At 31.2% G+C, this 20,534-nt stretch overlaps 1 protein-coding gene across 2 annotated transcripts in view; it reads left to right on the forward strand.

Annotated features, from left to right (window-relative positions):
- Nucleotides 1–20,534, forward strand: part of LOC142318705 (uncharacterized) — a 111,614-nt gene that overhangs the window by 44,456 nt on the left and 46,624 nt on the right. For both annotated transcript variants that reach the window (XM_075355129.1, XM_075355130.1), the window contains 2 exons: nt 2,777–2,948; nt 4,948–5,072. In XM_075355129.1, coding sequence (XP_075211244.1) covers nt 2,777–2,948; nt 4,948–5,072 — 297 coding nt within the window. The remainder of the gene's footprint in view (nt 1–2,776; nt 2,949–4,947; nt 5,073–20,534) is intronic.

Below are 20,534 nucleotides of genomic sequence, written 5' to 3' on the forward strand. Positions count from 1 at the left end.
GAGGAGGCTCTGTGAACAGCGACCTTTGCCACACGGCAAAAACGTTATCACAAATTGAAGAGGAGCTACTTGAGGTCTGGCAGGTGCACTGGGACTAGGGGTCAAAGGACCGCTAGACTCATTGCCAATAAGACGAAGTTGATGATTTGGTGATGAGTAGAAGTTGGTACAGGAGAACACATGGCTCACTGGGATACAGTTTAACACAGTTCTTGTTGGATCATGGAGGTTACATGTCATACCTTCACAAGTTTAGCCTATATTATACTGATCTATGCTCTGATTGTGACAAGGAGTTGTCTCCATATCACGTCCATTTTTGCTGCCCACAGTTTGGAGGTGAGCCTTGGGAGATGCTGGATGCCTTGGGCCTGGAATACATGTTCCATCCCGAGGATATGCAGGGTATGTTAAAGGGAGCCAGCGAATAGTGGGCAGAACAAAACTTTGTCAAGAAGGGATTAGACAAGTTATGCACCTCTGAAGAGTCCTGTCAGGGAATAAGACACTGGAGGATGCTGGGCCGGACAGGCTCACGACTGAGCGCGTAGAGGACCTCCTGAGCATGTGGGGTCGTCCTGGCGGAGTGTAGTCACAGGCACTTCGCATACTGGCACCTGACAGTGTTACTCTCCCCTTTCCAACACAATGCTCTGCAGAGTAGTTACAGGAAGGTGGGAGCGAAAAAGCTACAAATTATTGAGAACTATGATATTTTATTTTTCCAAATTTCACTTAAAACATTATTGAGTAGTGATGAAAAAAATATTGTGAAACAGCCTTAGTTTATCCAGTCTGATTACACTGGGTAACAAAAAAGAATTTTTTTGTCTCAGGAAGAAAAACGTGTGATTCTGATACTATTTTTTCTCCTGAATTCAAATATATATATCAGTATTTCCCCCATCGCGCAAGGTTTCTGAGAGACAGGCATTTATAATTTCAAACATTAATCCTACTTTGATATGTAACAGAGGTAGGTACACGTGTTTAGGATTACACAAATGGGTCATGTTTCACATTTTTCTGTTCAAGAATCAGTGATTCATGTTTAGGCCATTCTTTTTAGATGAAGTGGTTTTTTCTGTCCCTACTATACCATTCACACAAAAAACAGTACTTTGTGAAACCAAGGTGCAGACCAAGAATAAGTGCAATTACCTTCAAATCACCACAAATATTCCATTCATACACTACATATTGAAGCTTTTCCAGTATAAATTTAAAGTTTTTATATATTTCTTTCACACAAGCAGAGTGAGCCACAGGTACTGATGGGAATTTATTGCCATTATGCAGAAGCACAGCTTTTAAACTAACTTTAGAGGAATCAATGAACAAGCGCCATTCTGTTGGATTATGTTCACTACTAAGTGTCTCCGTAAGAGAAGAAATGTCATTACAAAACACTAAGCCATTTTCTTCAGAAAAATAGTTTATAAATTCAGAATGACGATTAAGATAAGTACATATCTTTGAATTCTTTTGAAGGACATGTCATCCTTTTAACTGGAAAGGAATTTTAGACTATTTTTTGGGTAACTTTAAATCTTGTATGAAATCGTTAAGATTCTCTTGAGTCAGTAAATGAGGCTCAGATGAACTACTTTGTTCAAAAGTTGTATCACCAGAAACTGTTTTTTTTCTATCTTACTTTGATCAGGCTCTGCGCTCTCTTCAGCTAATGTCACATGTTCTAGTGGAGGTTTTGGTATGGGCAATTCTTCGCAATGTAGAACTGGTCTCATTGCAGATTACAAGTTAGGGTACATCACTATGTTTTGATATTGACATAATCCCTTTTATGTTAATTAGCAGAAATGTCAGAAGAGTAATCTTTGGATTCCCTCCAAATCATAGTGATGGCATGTGCCATGTGCCATTTTTCCATTCAGTGCTTAGGACACGATAAACAACAGATATGTGGGGCCCAAGCCCTTGTTTGGTCTCCGACTTTACACCCAAAATAAAGTTCATAACACTTTTTTACTAATGGAGTAAGGTTTCACCTCACCACATACATAACAAAAATTGTTAGGATGATTTAAGCAAACTCTAGGCATTTTGTAACTAACGACTAATTAAAAGAAATAAGTTATAAATATATAATATACAATAATTCAGACACACAAGCACCCACAATGAGGTAGGTGTTTACTGGTTCACTACTATCTCACAACTGACATCGTTCTGATAAATTTGTGCTACACTAAATCACATTTGTACATGCCTATACACATCTGAACCTGCACAACAGAAGAATTTGATTCCTTCATATTTACAATGTTCTAGGAGCTTTTACTTGACAATAGGAGGATGAAAAAAACGTTTTAAAATATTAAAAAAAATTAAAATAACAAAAAAACTGTGAGTGATGGAGAAATTCCGAAACATATTTGAATATGTTAAGGATAAAAAAACTGCATTAAGTACATCTATATGTACTCATGAGAAAAATCATATTGACCAGTGTTACTGGATTAGTGTGTGTGGTTGAGATGAATAACTCAAATAAACCATTGTTTTATAATGTTCTAATAAAATTAAAATTTATTTTGAATGGAAGAATTTTTTCAGATGTACATTAAAAATTAATAAAATTTAGTTACATAACATTTGTGTAATAAAAATTACTCTACCCTTATGATTATTATTGTTCATGCACCATTATGTAACAGCTAAATTACTTTTAATGACTGTTGTGGCAAGATATTATCGTATTTTTCAAAGTGTGTATTGTAAATTGATTATTACTATAAAAACATTTTTGTTACAGCCTTTCAGTAGAGTTTTTGAAAGTGCTACATCTCCTCCACCAGCTACACCTAGCTTATACTACCATAACGGAATGCCATATACTTTCCATAATGGTATGGCATACTTTCCTCAGACACCCAATCAAGGAGCTGCTGCTGTTCCAACTCCTGATTTACCTGCAGTGTTTCAAGGTTAGTTTTTGTAATTAATAAAATAGCTGATATCAAAGTTGTTATACTTTACTGGTATTAGTTACGTATTCTTATACAGTGGAAAAATAATGATACAAGAAAAAAATTATTATAAAACCTGCTAATTCAGCACATGTTACTTTCAGAAGTGTTACAGAAATCATAAACTTTCATGTAATTTGTATAAATATTATCTTATTTTGAATAAATCATCAGTTTTGAAACAGTTAATTAAAATTTTTTTTAATAATTGTTTATATCTTTCAAGAATTACATTTACTACTTCCACTAAACATAGAAATGTTGAGTAGAAGAAATTTTTAAAAATTCCACTGAAAGATGTACAAATAATAAAAAGTTACCTAAGATTTTTTTTATGATGAAATTGTTTATTAAAAGTTTTAAAAATTTGAAAAATTATATTTTCATTGGTTCCCTGTTATTGTCCCCAAAGTATTTTTCTTTTTTTTCCACTTGCACTACTACTATGCTTAGAAAGACATAACAGAAGTCGTTAAAAATATTCAATAAATAAAAAGATAGCTTTTTCAATTTTTGGGGAAGGTGAGAATTTGGGGACAAGATTCTTTTTTAAGATTGAAAGATAAGCATGTACCATGTACTGATCTGAATATAAAGTGTGTTTGTAAAATTTTGAGAACCCAAACTACCCCATATACACAAGTCTGTGCTAAATTTCATCAAAATTGGTTTATCCTGTCAAACGTTACTAAGCTTCAAACACACATACATGTGAACATTACATCACCCCCTGTGATGTAATGTTTTTAGTCCCTGAGTCATGAAACATCAAGAAATGCAAAAAAAACCCAAACTCCAATTTTTGACAGTTTGTCATATTTTCTTCTTTCAGCATAGCTGTAGAACTGTGATGCCAGGAAAGTAAAAAGATTTCAGCATAGCTGTAGAACTGTGATGCCAGGAAAGTAAAAAGATTTCTTGTAAAAATAAATGTATAACTGATTTAATGTTTCAACATTAGTTGTTTTTTTAATTCATTTCAAAAATGGTTTTTTTATTAAATTAATGTGATTTTTCCCCCTCGTAAAAAAAATGAAAAGGATTTGTGTTATATAGATAGTAGCCATTTTTAAGTGATAAGAAAAACCCTTTTTAATAACAGATTTAGTTAAATAATTTATTTGGCTATGATGTGTTTGTTCATTTAGGATGTTTATTCGTTAAATTTCAAAAATTGAAGGGAGTTGCATGCATGGAGAGTATTTTAGATGATTTGAAAGTCTTGAAAGTCTCCTACATCAGAAATCTTGTTGTTTTTTTTTTTTTTAGTAACAAACATCTATAATTAAATAATATTTAAAGCAGTATAGTTGAGTGTAATCCCCTTTTTTCAGTAGATGGTAGCTGAAAAATGCAAATGCAATTTATTCATACATGCATGCAAATATGTATAGAAGAAATTATGTTTGAGTAATTGTAAATGAATATTAAACTCTAGAAAAGTATAATATTCTTCAAAGCAACAACTTTAGACTGTTCTGTATGTGATTTCTTCCTATACAGTGATATATTTTACAGATTTTGCTAAAGACAACAGGCTGTACGGTAGTGTGTGGAAACCCTGCTATTAAAAAAAGAAGAAAAATTTCATTATCATGAGACGGCTTTATTAAAAAAAAACACCTTGTATTTATCGATTTCTTTGATTTTATGGATGTTAAGTAAACAATGAAATTCTTTCAGTAAGGACATCTAACATGATAGTTGTACATATCATTACATACCCCCTACAACATGCATTACCTCCAGATACAGAAAGTTTGTATTTTCATTAAAAAAATAATATGTTATAAAAAAATATTTTATACTCATGAAACCAAATGTTGGCCGTGTTATATGCAGGCAGAAGTCCCACCTCCCCTAGTGAATTAATTGTAATTTGTAGCAGATAATTTTTTTATATTTGTGATATTGTATAATTTTAAAAATCTGTTTTAACTCTTTTTATCTTTTCTAGGGAGTGGATTTGGCCCCCAGAGCAATCCACAGTCCTATGGACCTGCTATAATGTACCCATGTGGTGCAAATCCTGCTGCTATGTTTCTATCTCCACAGCCTTACAATCCATATCCACATATGCCAGTAAGTAAAATTATTTAGATTATATAACAACATAAAAGGGCATAGAAAGAAATCTGTAAAAGGATTAGGTTTATTTAATATTTAGATTTAATATTTATTTAACCATTTCTCGGTCCTTAGAATACTTGATTTTTTCAAGTTCTAGTTTATTGAAAGTTATCTTCTATTCCATTAAATAAACAAATTTTTTGTGTGTCTGTTAGAAAAACAAGTTTCAATGTGTGAATTATGTGGTGAGTATAATTTCATTGTAATGTTACTGAAAATATGAAACATGTGTATTACACTTAAGACTGTCCATCATACATATTTTATTTCTGAAGGTTTAATTTAAAATCTATTCAAACTTTCTTAGACCATCTTTATTAAAAATATGGATGTAGGTTAAGTGGATTTGTGGGATTTCCTCAAGAAAATTTGTGTTTCATTAATAGTGAAGTTAAATCATCTATCTCCATGCTTGAGTAAACAAAATATACATCTTTCTTCTATGTGTAATGTTAAATATTATAGTTATTTTTTTCAGCAATTTTTATTTAGAAGCAAGTCAGTTTTTTAATTTAATACAAAAATAAATGTTTTCTTTACATGATCTCAGTCAAGATAATCAGGGTTGGCTCTTGGTAACTTTAAAAGGCAAAATAATATTAAGAATTATATTAGGTAATTTTAGACGTAAACTAAATTAAAAGTAGGTTCACTAGTAAATTTTCAGAAGATATGCATGTGATTTTTTTGTATTCACTGCTGTTTCATGGAATTTGTAAGTAGTTTTGTTTATCAAAACATTTTTCTTCCTTGAATAAATTCTGATATTGATATCTGTTCCAGTTTAAGTCTGTATCCTACAAACAGTCTGAGGCCTCTGGCCAGATATATTAGCCACTGGTTCCAGTGGCTATTAGTAATCTTGAAACTGTATTATTAGTTATCCTGATAGATGCAACCTTTTATGATAAGGGTTACTGTAAGTGCTTAATCACACAATGGTGTAATTATATCATTAAAATCACAAACTTTCCTAAAATTTGAAAAAAGATTATGAGTTGTTTTTAAATTTTGCAATGAAAAATTGATTACTAAACCAGTTTTAATCCTGAATAGCTTGAGGAGGTTTTTTTATATATTCTCTGTCAGAATTATTGGTCATTTGAGGGCAGTTGTTTCTAATATACTACATGAGTTTCTGCCAGATTGTTTTGGAGTGATCTACTAAATTAAAATTTATTAAAGTAACATCTGTTGTTTTAAATAAAATTGGTCTTGACATAAAACTTATTGAATGTTTATTACTGTTTGTTAGTTAATCCATTCTGTTTTGTAAACTCATCCAAAATCATTACTTTTCATAAATAATTTATATCAAATACTTATATTAAAATATAAATTCATTTTGATTGGTATACTTCAAAACTAAAGTCGTCTAAGCTTTATAGATAATTGTGCAGATTCTCTTGAGTCTTTGTTTCAGTTTGAGATGAAAAAGTCAAATTTTATTTTTATGATTGATAAAGAATCTATTTTATTAAATTATCATAAATTTTCTACTATTTCCATAATTTATTCTTGATATTTAACAAACATTTACATTAATTATATTATTGTAAATGTATTATTCTCATTCTTAAGAAATTCTATAATAAAAATGTAGTATCTAATTAACCACACAGATCAGATTTATCAATATGCATGTTTAACATTTTATTGATGTGATGAAAATGTATGTTGGGTATATATTTACAACATTTATTTATCCTAATGCTTATTAATTTCATTGTAAAAGTCATTCCACATAATAGATTTTTAAAGAAGTATATTGCTTCTTTTTTTTAATGAACAAATATATTTATTGAAGAGTAACAACGATGCTTTTTTTTTTACAAAATTAGAATAGTTTAATTCAAACGTACTTTTATGATACAGAAATATTTTTGTTTTCATATATTCCTTTGAGACCAAAGTGTGTGAGTAATTCAGTTTTGGTAACTTTTGTAGTTAAATTGAAATTTTTGGCCACTGTTAATATTAAATCATATGTAAAATTGTGAAAGACAACTGCGTTCGGAAGTTAAATTATTGTTTATATTTAATTTAATTTAATGTAAAGTTATTTCTAATTCTATGTACATCCTATTTTTATTCTGTTTTTAAGAGCTGTGTTTTGTTTTAAACTGAATATAATGTAAATTTCTTTTTATCAGATCACATACACACTACTATTTCTTTGGTTATATGTACTTTACCATTTGCTTTATGAAAGATTTAATTTAACTAATGTTGTGGTTTGTTTAATAATTAGCAACGCTCTTAACTAGTTATCTGATTACAAGACACTTGTATGATTGCCAATTGAAGGAAGTGGTTTTTGAACCATACTTTTACATACATTGCTCTATGTTCTTTCATTTACTTTTTTACTTGCATTGAATAATTATTTATGATTTTTCTTTAATACGTTAATAAAGGTATGTTCTCTGTTTAATGAAAAAAATATTTAAAAAACTAGAAATTCCCTAATTCATGGGTCTTATAAAAATAACATTTTGTTTCTCACTGAAATTTATTATTTTTCTTCCTTCTGCTTCTTCCTGTCACTGTCCATAGAATAGTCTGCAAAGTGTTGTTCTGTAAGAGTGTATTACTGGGCATTTTTGTTAGAATTCATTGACTTGCTTTGTCCTTTTCCTATAAGTAAAAAAAAAGTACTCCCAAACATTTTATGATGGTAAATCACTTAGGCAGTGGCGCTGCCAAAAGGCATTGAAGAAAGGAAAATAATTTGGAGGTATGAGTCTGAGGTGGTAGCATTCCTAAAGTGAAGGAAGCTACTGTAGTTAATGTTCATGAAAGACTGGCATAACACTGCCATAAAAAAAGTAAAAAAAAAAAACATTTTTACTTCTATGACTGCAGTGAGTTACTGAAGATATTAAATACAAAAGTGACTCACTCAAAAATCACAATTCTGATACTTAACTAATGAAGTCACTTTAACATAACAATTTTGCAACCTTTTGACATTTCATTATGTGTGTGTCCATTTCATACTTAGGAAAAGATTAAATTAGTTCTTATTTATGCGTGAAAATTCACAAAATAATTTGGTCAACATTTAATTTTCAGCAAACAGTAATCTTATTTTTTTGAAATCACTTATTATAGAAATGTTTTTAGTTTTTGTAGTATCTTAGTAGACTTTTTATTTCTAATCATGTCTTAGTCCTCAAAATCTGATATATCGCTGACAATTGCAGTCACTGTAATCAGAATAATTACATTAGACTAAATTAACTTGAAGAGTGCATTAAAAAATATCTTTTATCAGATATGTCTTATATGGAACTACATTGACACTAGAGGAAGAGAAATGTTTTTTGACCATGTCCTTGAAGTTTTCATACAAGGGTGGGATAAAAAGTTCCAGGCCTGGACGAGAAAAATATTTCTGGTTACATTTTTATTTATTTTTTGACATAGTCACCATTAAGTTCTAGACACTTAGCCCAGCATTCCACAAGCGCACTTACATCAGTTCAGAACATCTATTTATCCAACTCCTTAAAATAACCATGTACGGCAGCAATAATATTATTATTGGTCAAAATTTTCTTCCTTTCAAACCATTTTTTTTAGGTTAGGAAACAAGTGATAGTTTCTGGGAGCCAGATCAGTTTCATCAACCTTTACAAATGACCATAAAAGATCCTTGGGATTGTGCCAAAAGAGCTTGAGACCATCGTTTAAAATGTTCTTTCAGCACTCTTTTTGGTCGGGTGTGAGCAAATGCAGCACCCATCTAGCACACAGCTTGTTCATGTAAAATATTGCTAACTCGTTTACTGTCATTCGACCTGCCAAAATGATTTTATGCACTTTTTTCTATTTTCCATTTCTGGTGAAATGATAAAAAATTGAGGTGGACGCCCTTCAATTTCAGAAGGGCAGAAGGGCATGGTTCATCACTAGTGTGTGTTTGATACATTTTAAACTTTGCTTCCCAGCGTTTAACTATTGCATTTAATGGAGAAGAATCTCCCATTGTCACATAAAGCTCTTCTTTAATTTCCTTTGTACTTAAGCCTTTCAGAAAAAAGTATTTAATCACTGCACGAATTTCCAGTTTTTCCATTTTCCAAAAAAAAACACCACTACTTCTCTACTGTGATAGACTGCAAATACTATACTAAGTGATGCAGTGACTTGAAACTCTTAAGTAAATTAATAAAGAATGGAATCGTGCAATGCCGTTGAGAAATCTGTCTCTGTATGAGGCCTGAAACTTTTCACACCATCTTCATATGTAGTGACAATTGTAACGCCTACATTACCCTGCTGTAGAATGATAGATTCTCTCTAGCTGAATGGCAGATTGCCTACTGTACATTCTGTATTTCCGCAGTTTATTTCAGTACATGTACATATACTTTATAAATGAACAAAGTTTTGTTCATTTATACTTACTACTACAACAGTAGTTAACTAACTACTGTTAGTTAACAGTAGTTTGTAAAATTAGTATAATTTTTGCAGCACCTTACCCTGTATCTGTTTTCAAAACACTTATTAAAAACTGAAAGTTTATTACTAACAAAAATTTCAGTTAGATCTGAAGAATACAGAATTATGCTACCTCACTAAAAATTGTAAACTTAACTGACTAAAATTTTACATTTAAAATGACTATTTACACTAAAAACTTCAGAAATATTCCAGTGTTGTCTGTTTCAGTTTAACATTAATATTAATAATAATAATAAAACTTGACACGTGAAAATTTATTGATTTGCTTTTAAAATGCTTACACTGACTTCATTACATAATTTCTTATTGGTTCACTTCTGTTTAACATTGCCATCTTTCAAACTTCATTTTTAGAACAAGCTACATTCTTAACTAGGTCAATGTAACTGCTACATTTTCAGTTTGACAGTTTGTAATAATTCTATGCATTCTTAATATTATCCCAATTGCTGATTAGCAGTACTCAACTTACAGATCCAATTGCCTATTTGAGCTGTCTAATAAAAGCAAAAATAAGGCACAAAGAGTGTTGAGAAAATTCCACTGAGTAACAGCAGTTGCCATTCCAGTTTTTATAGTACAGAAAACATTAGCATCTACCAAACGTGATAGTTTAATAATTTAAAAACCCCATGGTTTAATACTTAAAGTACACTGGTATGATTTATTAGCAACAAACAGACTACCATATTAGCAAAGTTCAATTGTTGGATGTTCCAGGCACTGGTCGTTGAACAATACAATTTTGTGATTCTTTCAATCCATCTAAAGCATCAGTTGTATGAAACTATTGTTTAAGAAGGCCAGTAGCTACGTTGGGTTTCAATTAACCACATGTCTCAGGAATGGTTGAACTGGGACTGTTCAAAACTACACTTCATTTACATTCATGCGTATCATCCTCATTCATCCTCTGAAGTAATACCTGAGCAGTAATTCCCGGAGGCTAAACAGGAAAAAGAAAGAAAAAATAACTATACTGGTGTTATTTTTAAATGTACATGGCAATATTCTTTTGCCATGAAAAATTTATTTATTTTCAGTTGCAAATTGCTTTAGTTCCCATATTGAAACGTAGTCAAATGAAGAATAATTCTCGTTCCTGGTTTTGCTTCCTGTTTTCATGTAGAACATCTTTATAGCAAATGTTTTTCAGAAAAAGATTATAAAACATGAATGATTCATCAGTATTACATTTACACTTTCTAACTTGTTGTATTATTTCAGAATTTTTGATAGCCCTACCGTCTATTTAGTTTCATCTTTATTTACAGTTACAGATTCACATATTTTAAGTAAAAAATTCCATTGTTTAATCATCCATCTTTACATTTAAAATATTCAGTCCTTACCAATTAGGTATAGCTAATGTGTAGGTATTTAAATATTTACCCATTTTTAGGCAATCTGAATCCGATTTTGAACAAACTATTTAGACAGAACCAATCAATTTCTAGTTCAGTTTCTGTTAAAAATAGATTTTTTCCAACTTAAAACTAATTAGAGCAAAGAAATATGATTACTGCTTTCCTATTTCACATTTGTTTTAGTTACTTTTCTTACACTTGTTGATTACCTTAAATTTAGTAACAACATAAGTATTTTCTTTTTTCAATACTAGTTCACATACTTCGTTCATCATTTTTAATAAGAAATAGAAGCAAGGTGTAGTTTTTCAAAATAATTTACAGTAACATAAACCATTAATGAAAACTATGCTAAAAATAATACGATTCACAACATAATGAAATACCATACATAATTGATAATGCACATTTAACACAAATACGTGTTTAATTGATAGCAAGCCTACTTGCATAATGAATTATGTAATTCTGTCACTACAGTATGTTAACTCAGTCTCACACATGAATGATAATATATGCATATACACAGGCAATTCTGGTTTATTGGGACACAATGGGATCAGAGCATTTGGCCCAATTCAATTGCTGGCATTAATAAACAAATTATTAAAATGTAGTGTATACAATACTGTATTGGATTAACACACACATACATTCTTTGTGCAAGTTCTACCGTTATACACACGAGGTACAGTATACTGCACTCACAAAAGTTTAATGTAAAAACCGAATTCTAAATCAATGTAGTAAAAAACACCTGTTCATGTAGCCTACTGTTAAAAATACGTACTATACTGTTAAGTTAGTTGCATGTGTTAACAGTACTAACTGAAAGGAAATGACTGATCATTATTATTTATTAGTTCCTCAGATCTGAAAATCAAATTAAACATTTTTTGTGTTTAACATTTTAAACAGAATAGATAGCCATGCATACATAACATAAAAGTCTCACCTGATTATTTTCTTTGAAAAAATTCATCCAACCTGCACTGCTGTTTTTGTTTTAATGGCATGGTCAACAGAATTTGCAAAGATTTTCATCTCCAATTGTGAGGGCCTTCACTTCCTTCCTTCATAAAAAGTCAGACAATAAATTTTTTTGCATTTTGAATCGTAACTTGTATTTCAGGTTCATTTTCATCATCACTGGCTTCATCTCTTGTGCTGCATGTGGGCTGGGTTTTTTGTACAATAGCAATGTCACATTCTTCATTTTGTACGCATCAATATTTTTGTTAATCTGCATGCATTCTTGATAATATTCAACTTGCTGCAGTGACATTTTATCATCATGTTCCTGCATATTTTCTGGCTGTTCTGGATTAGAAAAACCACAGTGGGCAAACAATTTTTTATTGTCATTTTACTTACTTCTCCTTAGCAGTTTGTTATGAACTGAATTGCTTGCAACAAATTGACTCTTGCACTTACTTCTTCAGCTGTACAGCCTGAATTAGTAAATTGTCTTCTATTTCTAGGAGAATGTGGTTCACCAATTTACATCAGTAAATAGGCTTCATATTTTTTTTATAATTCCCATGACCAGTGGTTGGATGAGACTCATATTGGTTTGTAAAAATGCAGTAGTAATGTTTTTTAACAATTTGGTTGCGGTTGATCAGCGTAATTGTCAATCGGCAATATGATTTTTGTTAATTTTTTCTGTAACTTGATATCCCAAGCCATTCTGAAAAGATTGCACTCGTCATCCAAGTATCTTTATTAGAAACATAATGTACCAGCAAAATGTCTATTCTAAGTCACTTAAAACAGTGAGGCTTGGCAGCCTTCCCAAGTATAAATTTTCATTTGTCACTTCCCGACATATTAGCACAACAAAGCACAGAACATGGTCCATAGAGTTTTTGGATCCAAACAATATTTCATGTTTGTAGCATGATATATAGTCCTGTTTCGTAGGCATTGTAAATGTTGTGTGCAGAAAAATTCTGGAGAATTTCAAGGAGTTGACAGATTTCCATGAAACAACATTTTCTATATCAGCATTCAATTTTTCACAATCAGCCTTTACTGTATTTTATCTGATTTCTCATTTTCCAATGAGATAAACAGCCAGTCATCATTTTAAATTAATGATTAAACAGCAAAATCTTCTGCCTTGTCTTTTAAGCATTGGATCACAGACACTAACACCTTGTGAAGTTAACAGTGGCAAACCATTCATTCAGAGCTTCCTCAACAAATTGGTTTCTTTTATGAGGTGTTCCATGGTCTTTTAAAGCCCATTCTTGGTGTATTTTACCTTCTTAGAGAACAATACAATTTGTCATACTTTTCAGTACACGGTTAAACATTTTGATAGTTTACACTGACATAAGTTAGGTGGATATGTTTTTATTTTGTCAAGAAGTTTTATTCGTTCACCCATTGCCATATCGTTATGCAGCATTTTAAACTTACAATTTTAATTAATTTTTGACAGGTAGATTAGCATAAAAAATTGACACAGTTTAAAGATGTTGATACAGGCCTATGCATAAAAATGTCAACAAAATGTGTGAAACAACTAGAAGTAAAAAAAATCTAAAACTGTGACTGTAGATAACAAAACAACTGGACAACAACAAAAAAGTGTGTTAGACTACATCCTTTGTTGGCAAAATTTAACTTATTCACCCTTGTAAAATAAAAAAAACTAAACAGAATCATGGAAATACGAACTTTCAATTTATACTATAGGAAAGACAAGTGACAACTAACCTTAAATTGCAAAGGAGCTAGTGCTTTCAGCGAACATGATTCGCTGAAATTCGTAGAAACCATAATTTAGAATGGATTTGTTAAACATCATTCACATCGCATGTGATGTCATCTGCAATGACCCCTTTGTTACAAAAATTTTGTTTGTTATTATGATTAATGGACTGAAGCGTGTCATTACTGCAATTTATCTGTTGGAATATGTACTACCTCTACCCTGCAGCATTATCAGCCACATAATTCTCAGAACCACAATGTTTGTTGTTTACTACTGGCCTGTATTCGTTTTTAATGAGAAATGTACATTGGATATTGGCTCAAATAAATGGCATTATGGATCAAATAAACTAAATACTTATCAGTATAAAATCTCATTTTGTTTTTTTCTTTAGTAAACTGTCCCAAAAAACAGTCTGCATCAATTATCCAGAATAGGCTGTATATATGTTTTTTTTCAGCCTAAGAGGGGATCTTTCTAGGCAGAGTGGTGGTAATGAATGCACTGGACTTTGAACAACTGTATTTTCTCTGACTCTGATAATACTGTATTCTATTCAAAACTCGAACTGCAGTTTTCCCTTCAAAATTAACGTTTCCTACTTTTATATAAACAAGAAATTGCTGTTTTTATCGCATTTAGTATTGAAGTAATTTAATTATAGCTGACTTCTTGTTTCTTTGTACATAAAATTAGAAATTTCTTCCTGATCATGAATATCTCTAAAGATAGGCTTATCATAAGCAGTCTTCTTAAGTGCAACACAGTTCTCGCTGTTATTGTGTGAGATTTTTGCACAAATCTTTCTCATACCTAGATCTTCAGTTAATATTAGACGAACCGTTACTCGATTGATGTTTAGTTTTTCTGCAATCATTTTCACGAATAATCTTCGATCAGATCGTACGATTTCATGCACCCTGGTCAAGTTGACATCTGTCCGTGAGGTTGATGGTCGTCCACTGCGGTCTTCATCTTCAACATTCGTTCTGCCTTCACTAAAATTTTATGCCACCGAAAAACTTGAGAACTTGCCATAACCTCCTCTCCAAAAGCCTTCTGAAGCTTACCATAAGTTGTCATCGCGTTTTCACCCAATTTAACGCAAAAAGAAATAGCATACCGTTGCGCAATATTTTGCGGTTTCATTTCTGTGACGAGAAATGACACAAATACGTGTTCACTTCTAGTCGCTTGGACTAGAAGTAGCTTATAGACCAAGGTCAAAGATGGTGTGCTTACGCAAGCTGCAGGGTTGCCACATCTTGTAAAGAAAAATCAGTCTCATTACTTTATTGTCGCACCTCGTATTTATCTGTGTTGTTAGCAACGATTATGAACATGCATGTATGAAGTGTACAAACAAGAACAATTTACAGGTTCCAACTTGATGTGTATGTTCTTGTAATTTGGTCTGCTTGCATAATATTTGCCGTGAGTGTCATATTTGAACATGCATATGACATTTGAACATTTGCTCTCCAGCAATGTAAAAGAGACATATGGAATTGCAGAACATTAGTTTAGTTTCAAAAGCTATGTGTGAGTCTGGGGTCATTAAGTTTTCAAAAGCATACTTTCATTGAAAATAATAATTAAGGTTTCGGTTTGTTAGTGTATGGTCAAACGTTGTAACTGTTTATTTTTTTCAATTAGATTTTTATGCAAAATATATAAATTTAGAAAAAACAAAGTGAGCCACCACCTACATCCAGTGAGAATGAATTTGTAAAAAAACAAGATTGTACAATGACAGTTATTTAAATTATGGTTTTACCTCATTGGAAAAACAACTCTTAGAATTTTAAAGTAAATTACATACTTTAGGAAATCAATAAGCTTCTGTTTATAAATCAGCCATACTGATAAAAGTATACTAGAAGCATCTTGTCTCATAGCATTGTAGGTAATAAGTCCGAACCCCGTAGAATCACAGAAAACCTCATATTTCCTGCTGCAATTGATATGGGATGTGTTTTAATACGCATGGACAAAACAAAAAGGATTGAAAAAAATTCCACTTACTAATGACACCATATCAAGGTTCAAGGTGAATCGATTACATGCCTGCCAATGTTTGTGATCAGATAATTCAGCAATGTGTTCAATGAATTTTTTTAATATTCAATTTCATAAATCAACAGACGTGGCAAGCATTTTTCAGTTCTTATTTTTGTGAGATATGAATGCAATTAGGGACTAATCAATCAAAGAAAATATGATGTTTTGCAAATCAATACCTGGACATGCAATAGGACAATGTGTTTTTGATGTTTTTTTTTGAAGCTACTAAAAACTGTAATGTAGTTTGGACAAACCTGTATTTCAGTATGTAATGATGGTGCAAAGACAGTAACGGGAAAAAACAGTGGATTTCTGAAAAAATTAAAAGATTGTTTTATACCAAAGGTGAAATGGATGCAATTCTTCCTTCACAGGCAAAAATATGTCAGGAAATCTGAAACAAATTCTTTTTAAAGCTGTAAAAAAGGTTAATTTTATTAAAAATAGACCATTACGGAATAGGCTATTTGTTAAAGTATGCATTGAATGGATGAAAAGAAAAAATTTCTTCTTTTCCATGTAGAATTCAGATCATTATCACAGAGGAAAGTGTTAACCTGGTTATCAAAATTGTCAAATGAATTAATAATATTTTTCTAGGATAAACAAACACCATTCTCAATGTTTTTACAGAATAATGAGTATGTGTTGTTGGCTTACTTAGCTGATGTATTTGTGCATTTAAACAACTTGATTGTGAATTTACAAGGACGTGATAAAAACATTTTATTAATGATAGACGAAGTTCGTACTTTCATTAAGAAGCTTGGTATCTGGATTATTCACCTTCAAAGCAAAAATTCTGATATGTTTCCACTCACTTCTAATTATATTGAGAAAAATATGGATGAAGATGCATTTGTGTGCAAACGAAATATTTAGTTTAATTATTTCCTGGAAGATAAAAATGATTTCTTGAAGAGATGATTGAAATCCGTAGTTGAGATCCATGACAAGCTCATCAATATGTCTACTGATAAAATGTTGCACCTATAATTTACATCTGATTTGGATACATTTTGGCTTGCTCATTGAACTGAATATGGAAATTTAGTCACAGAAATATTGAAAATATTAATTTCTTTCATCATGTCTTACCTCTGTGAAAAGATTTTTTTCTCTGTTGTGCAAAAATTAAATATGAGTATCGTCTTTTATCACTTGAAAATAATTTGCAACATAGATCCACATATGAAGAAAATTTTAGTAAAATGTTTATAATGAATGATTATTTTTTTTTTCTAATTAAATGATATCATTATTGTTTTCTTGTAATGTTATACGCTAATTTCACAACCCCGAGGTTTAGAAACTAGTAGGAGAGCTATAAGTAAACATTCTAGTGAAGGTATTTGAGTCATCGTGAAAATTTGTGCAACATCTCTTTTCTAACATTTGAATATAAAATTGAAGACCTGGCTGAAGAGTAGTGGATCCTGCCAATCTTTGAAATTTTATTTGCAAAAAAATTGAGGCATTTTGAAATTTTATACCTTCAAATTTAATATTTAATGAAATAAAAAATAAAGAAGCCAGATTATTTGTCATGTTTAAAATTTTGCCTGGCCATTTCAAAATTGTATTTCATAAATATCAAAAAATATTTTTGAGTCATGCTGAGGTTTAGACAGAAAAATATATTTTTAAAAGGACAGGCCATTTTGATGGGACTTTTTACCTGCCAGGTGATCAGGAATGTTATACGTGAGCGTGAGTAACACTACAGGTAGGTAGAAGAAGACATGAGCCACCGGGTTGGTCTAGTGGTGAACGCGTCTTCCCAAATCAGCTGATTTGGAAGTTGAGAGTTCCAGTGTTCAAGTCCTAGTAAAGCCAGTTATTTTTACATGGACTTGAATACTAGATCGTGGATACTGGTGTATCCATCTTTGGTGGTTGGGTTTCAATTAACCACACATCTCAGAAATGGTCGAACTGAGACTTTACAAGACTACACTTCATTTGCACTCATACATATCATCCTCTGAAGTATTATCTGAACGGTAGTTACCGGAGGCTAAACAGGAAAAGAAAAAAAAAAGGTAGAAGTAGACAGAGAGAGAGTGTATATCGGCTGCCGGCTGAGTGCAGCTTGATTCGTTCTCGCAAGATCGTGTAACTTATAGCAAGCATGCAGCTGTGGAAAAAATTTTGGAGTAACTGAAAAATATGTGATGTAACTATTGATAAGTGATATAACTCAAAAAATAAAATATTTTTTATTTACCCTCTGTTTACTTTAATTAAATTGCATTTTTATTTATTATAATATATAAAAAAAAATTGAAAAAAATGAATGAATGCAAAAATAAAATTACACGATAAAAGTTTTTGAATGAAAATATTTATATAGTTATAAAAACACTTGGATTTTTTTTATTCATCAGTATTTAGTGCTTCATTATCAGCGAAGTCTTCATCAGAGCTTGAATTCTTTTCTTCCGGTTCTTCTGCATTATCTGAAAATAATAATGCATCTATATTTAATGATTAATAAAACGAATAATGCAATTATGAAAGAAAAGAAATGTTTATACTTACCTGTAACATTTTCATCTCTGTTCTCTTGAGTCTTTTGTTAACAATAGCATTTAACACAAATCGCCACATACAATCTCCATCAAACTAATGAAATACAAATGTATTTTTCTGTTTCTACCCATTCCTTTCAAGTGTTAAACAACTTGGAAAACAAATGTGCAATCTGCCAAATACTTATACTGAGCTCTTAGGAGTTGTTGATGTAATTCAACTTTGCACAGCGGCAAAATGGAGGGATCACAATTTTTTAAAATCTCTTCTTTGTTGTTAGCTTTGTAAGTTGAACATAATTTTTGAAATCTCGCTGTATTTATATCTGTGATATTCTTAAATCCATAAATTTCACAAACCAGTTTTTCAAGCGTTTCAAAAATCTCATTCCGCAAACCATATGAGCAACTTCAAGATTAGTTAGTGCTGTTTGATAAGTTGGATTTTACATCAACACTTGTAAAGGTCTTGCCTTTTTGGAAAAATGAAAAATTGTAGTCGCATCCCGTTATTGCATGAAAGCCAGACAAACTCGCGCACAAAGATTGTCCTAATTCAATATATAATTTTGTTATATTTAAATATCTTTAGCATTTCCGGTGCCATACACTGTAAAAATCTTTAGGTTATTGCTTTGAAGATGATCCATGTTTCCTAGCATGATTTAAAACGTCTGTATCGCAAGCTTTGATGGAAACATTCGTTGTTGAATCTGGATCAAGCTTACACACATCATGCACTATTTTTGTATCTGCCCCCTCATGATTATTGCAAGACATATTTTCATTAATTGTCATTTCAGTAGAATTATTTTCTACTGCATATGAATAACAGTAACCATAATTTAAGTTTATTAATGTATTACCAATAAATACACCATTTCACTTGCAGCCCAATGTTCAATTAAAAATTTAACAAAATTCCATTTAAATTTTATGTTTTTCAATTCGTTAATGAAATCTGATGGCTGAGTTTGACTGGGACCAGTAATATTAAAGTCAATATCATTTTGTTCATTCCTGCGCGCACGTTCATAATCTTTGATTGATATTGTAAAATATTGATCAAAAATTATATCAGCATGTAGAGTTCAAGTGACTATCAAGGTGCTCATAATTTACTTAGGTATGCTACTGAATGTAGCAGGAAAATCTTGCATTGTATGCAATAAAAAAACTGTCTACTATGGTAACGTCAAAGGTATTTGGTACATAGTTGCAGTAATGTTTTTTTTCTCTAAAAATTTTACAACTGCTGATTTCTCTGTCTGATATATATACTTCTATCTAAAATGGCACATTGACATCAGAATAGGTGTTATATGAGACTTGTATTTAAAGTAAATACTGTTTTGAAATTAAAGAAAAAAAGGGTACACTACAATTTTATTTTAAGTGAAAGTCTGTACTTTATCTACTTTTCTATATAACTGCCACCAGTATTAAGGCACTTGTAGTATTGTGCAACCAGCTTTTGAACACCATCGTTATAGTCTGGCACCTGGCTTAATAACCATTGCAACGCGGGCACAATTTTCGATATTTTGAGCGTTCAGTCACAATTTCATAGATAACAACACTTCTTGAAACTTGAGGAAACACTTTACGATTTCTGCAGATAGCGAAGAAATCGTAAAGTGTCTGTTCTCTCTCACTTTTTCATTAACTTTCTACACCAAATCTTCAGTAATGACAGAAGATTCTCCATTCTGTTCTTCTTCATGAACATTTTAACGGCCATCTTAAAAAGCTCTAACCCATACACTCAACTGATCTGACGCTGAATTTCAGCCATGTAAATACAGTTTAATATTTCCGTAATGGCGTCTGTAGCTTGAAACAGTACTTACTTTAAAAACATGCCTCGTAGAATAATATAAAATTTTTTCAAAGTCAATCGCATAGTCCATAGATAAACCCAGCATTCGACCAAACAAATCACGTTGCATTTTTATTTCTTGAATCTTATCACCACTTTTAACAGATTTCTTGACCATATCAGAAGAAAAATTCATAATGTTGACTTTTGAAATAAATTTGTCACTTAATTTAGCACCTATTTCTTCAATATTTATCAAAAAATCAAGTTTTGATAAATAAACTTGCTTAGTTCATAAATAAACTTGCAAGTTTTCATAAATAAAGCAGCTTTAAATGCAGTAACGCTGCTTTTTCACTTGAAATATTAGAAAGTCCTTGGTTGAAGCTAGTATCGATTGGATTCATAAATTTGGAAAATGCATTGACAAATGATTAA

Source organism: Lycorma delicatula, chromosome 1 (assembly GCF_047948215.1).
Source record: "Lycorma delicatula isolate Av1 chromosome 1, ASM4794821v1, whole genome shotgun sequence".
Classification (NCBI taxonomy): domain Eukaryota; kingdom Metazoa; phylum Arthropoda; class Insecta; order Hemiptera; family Fulgoridae; genus Lycorma; species Lycorma delicatula.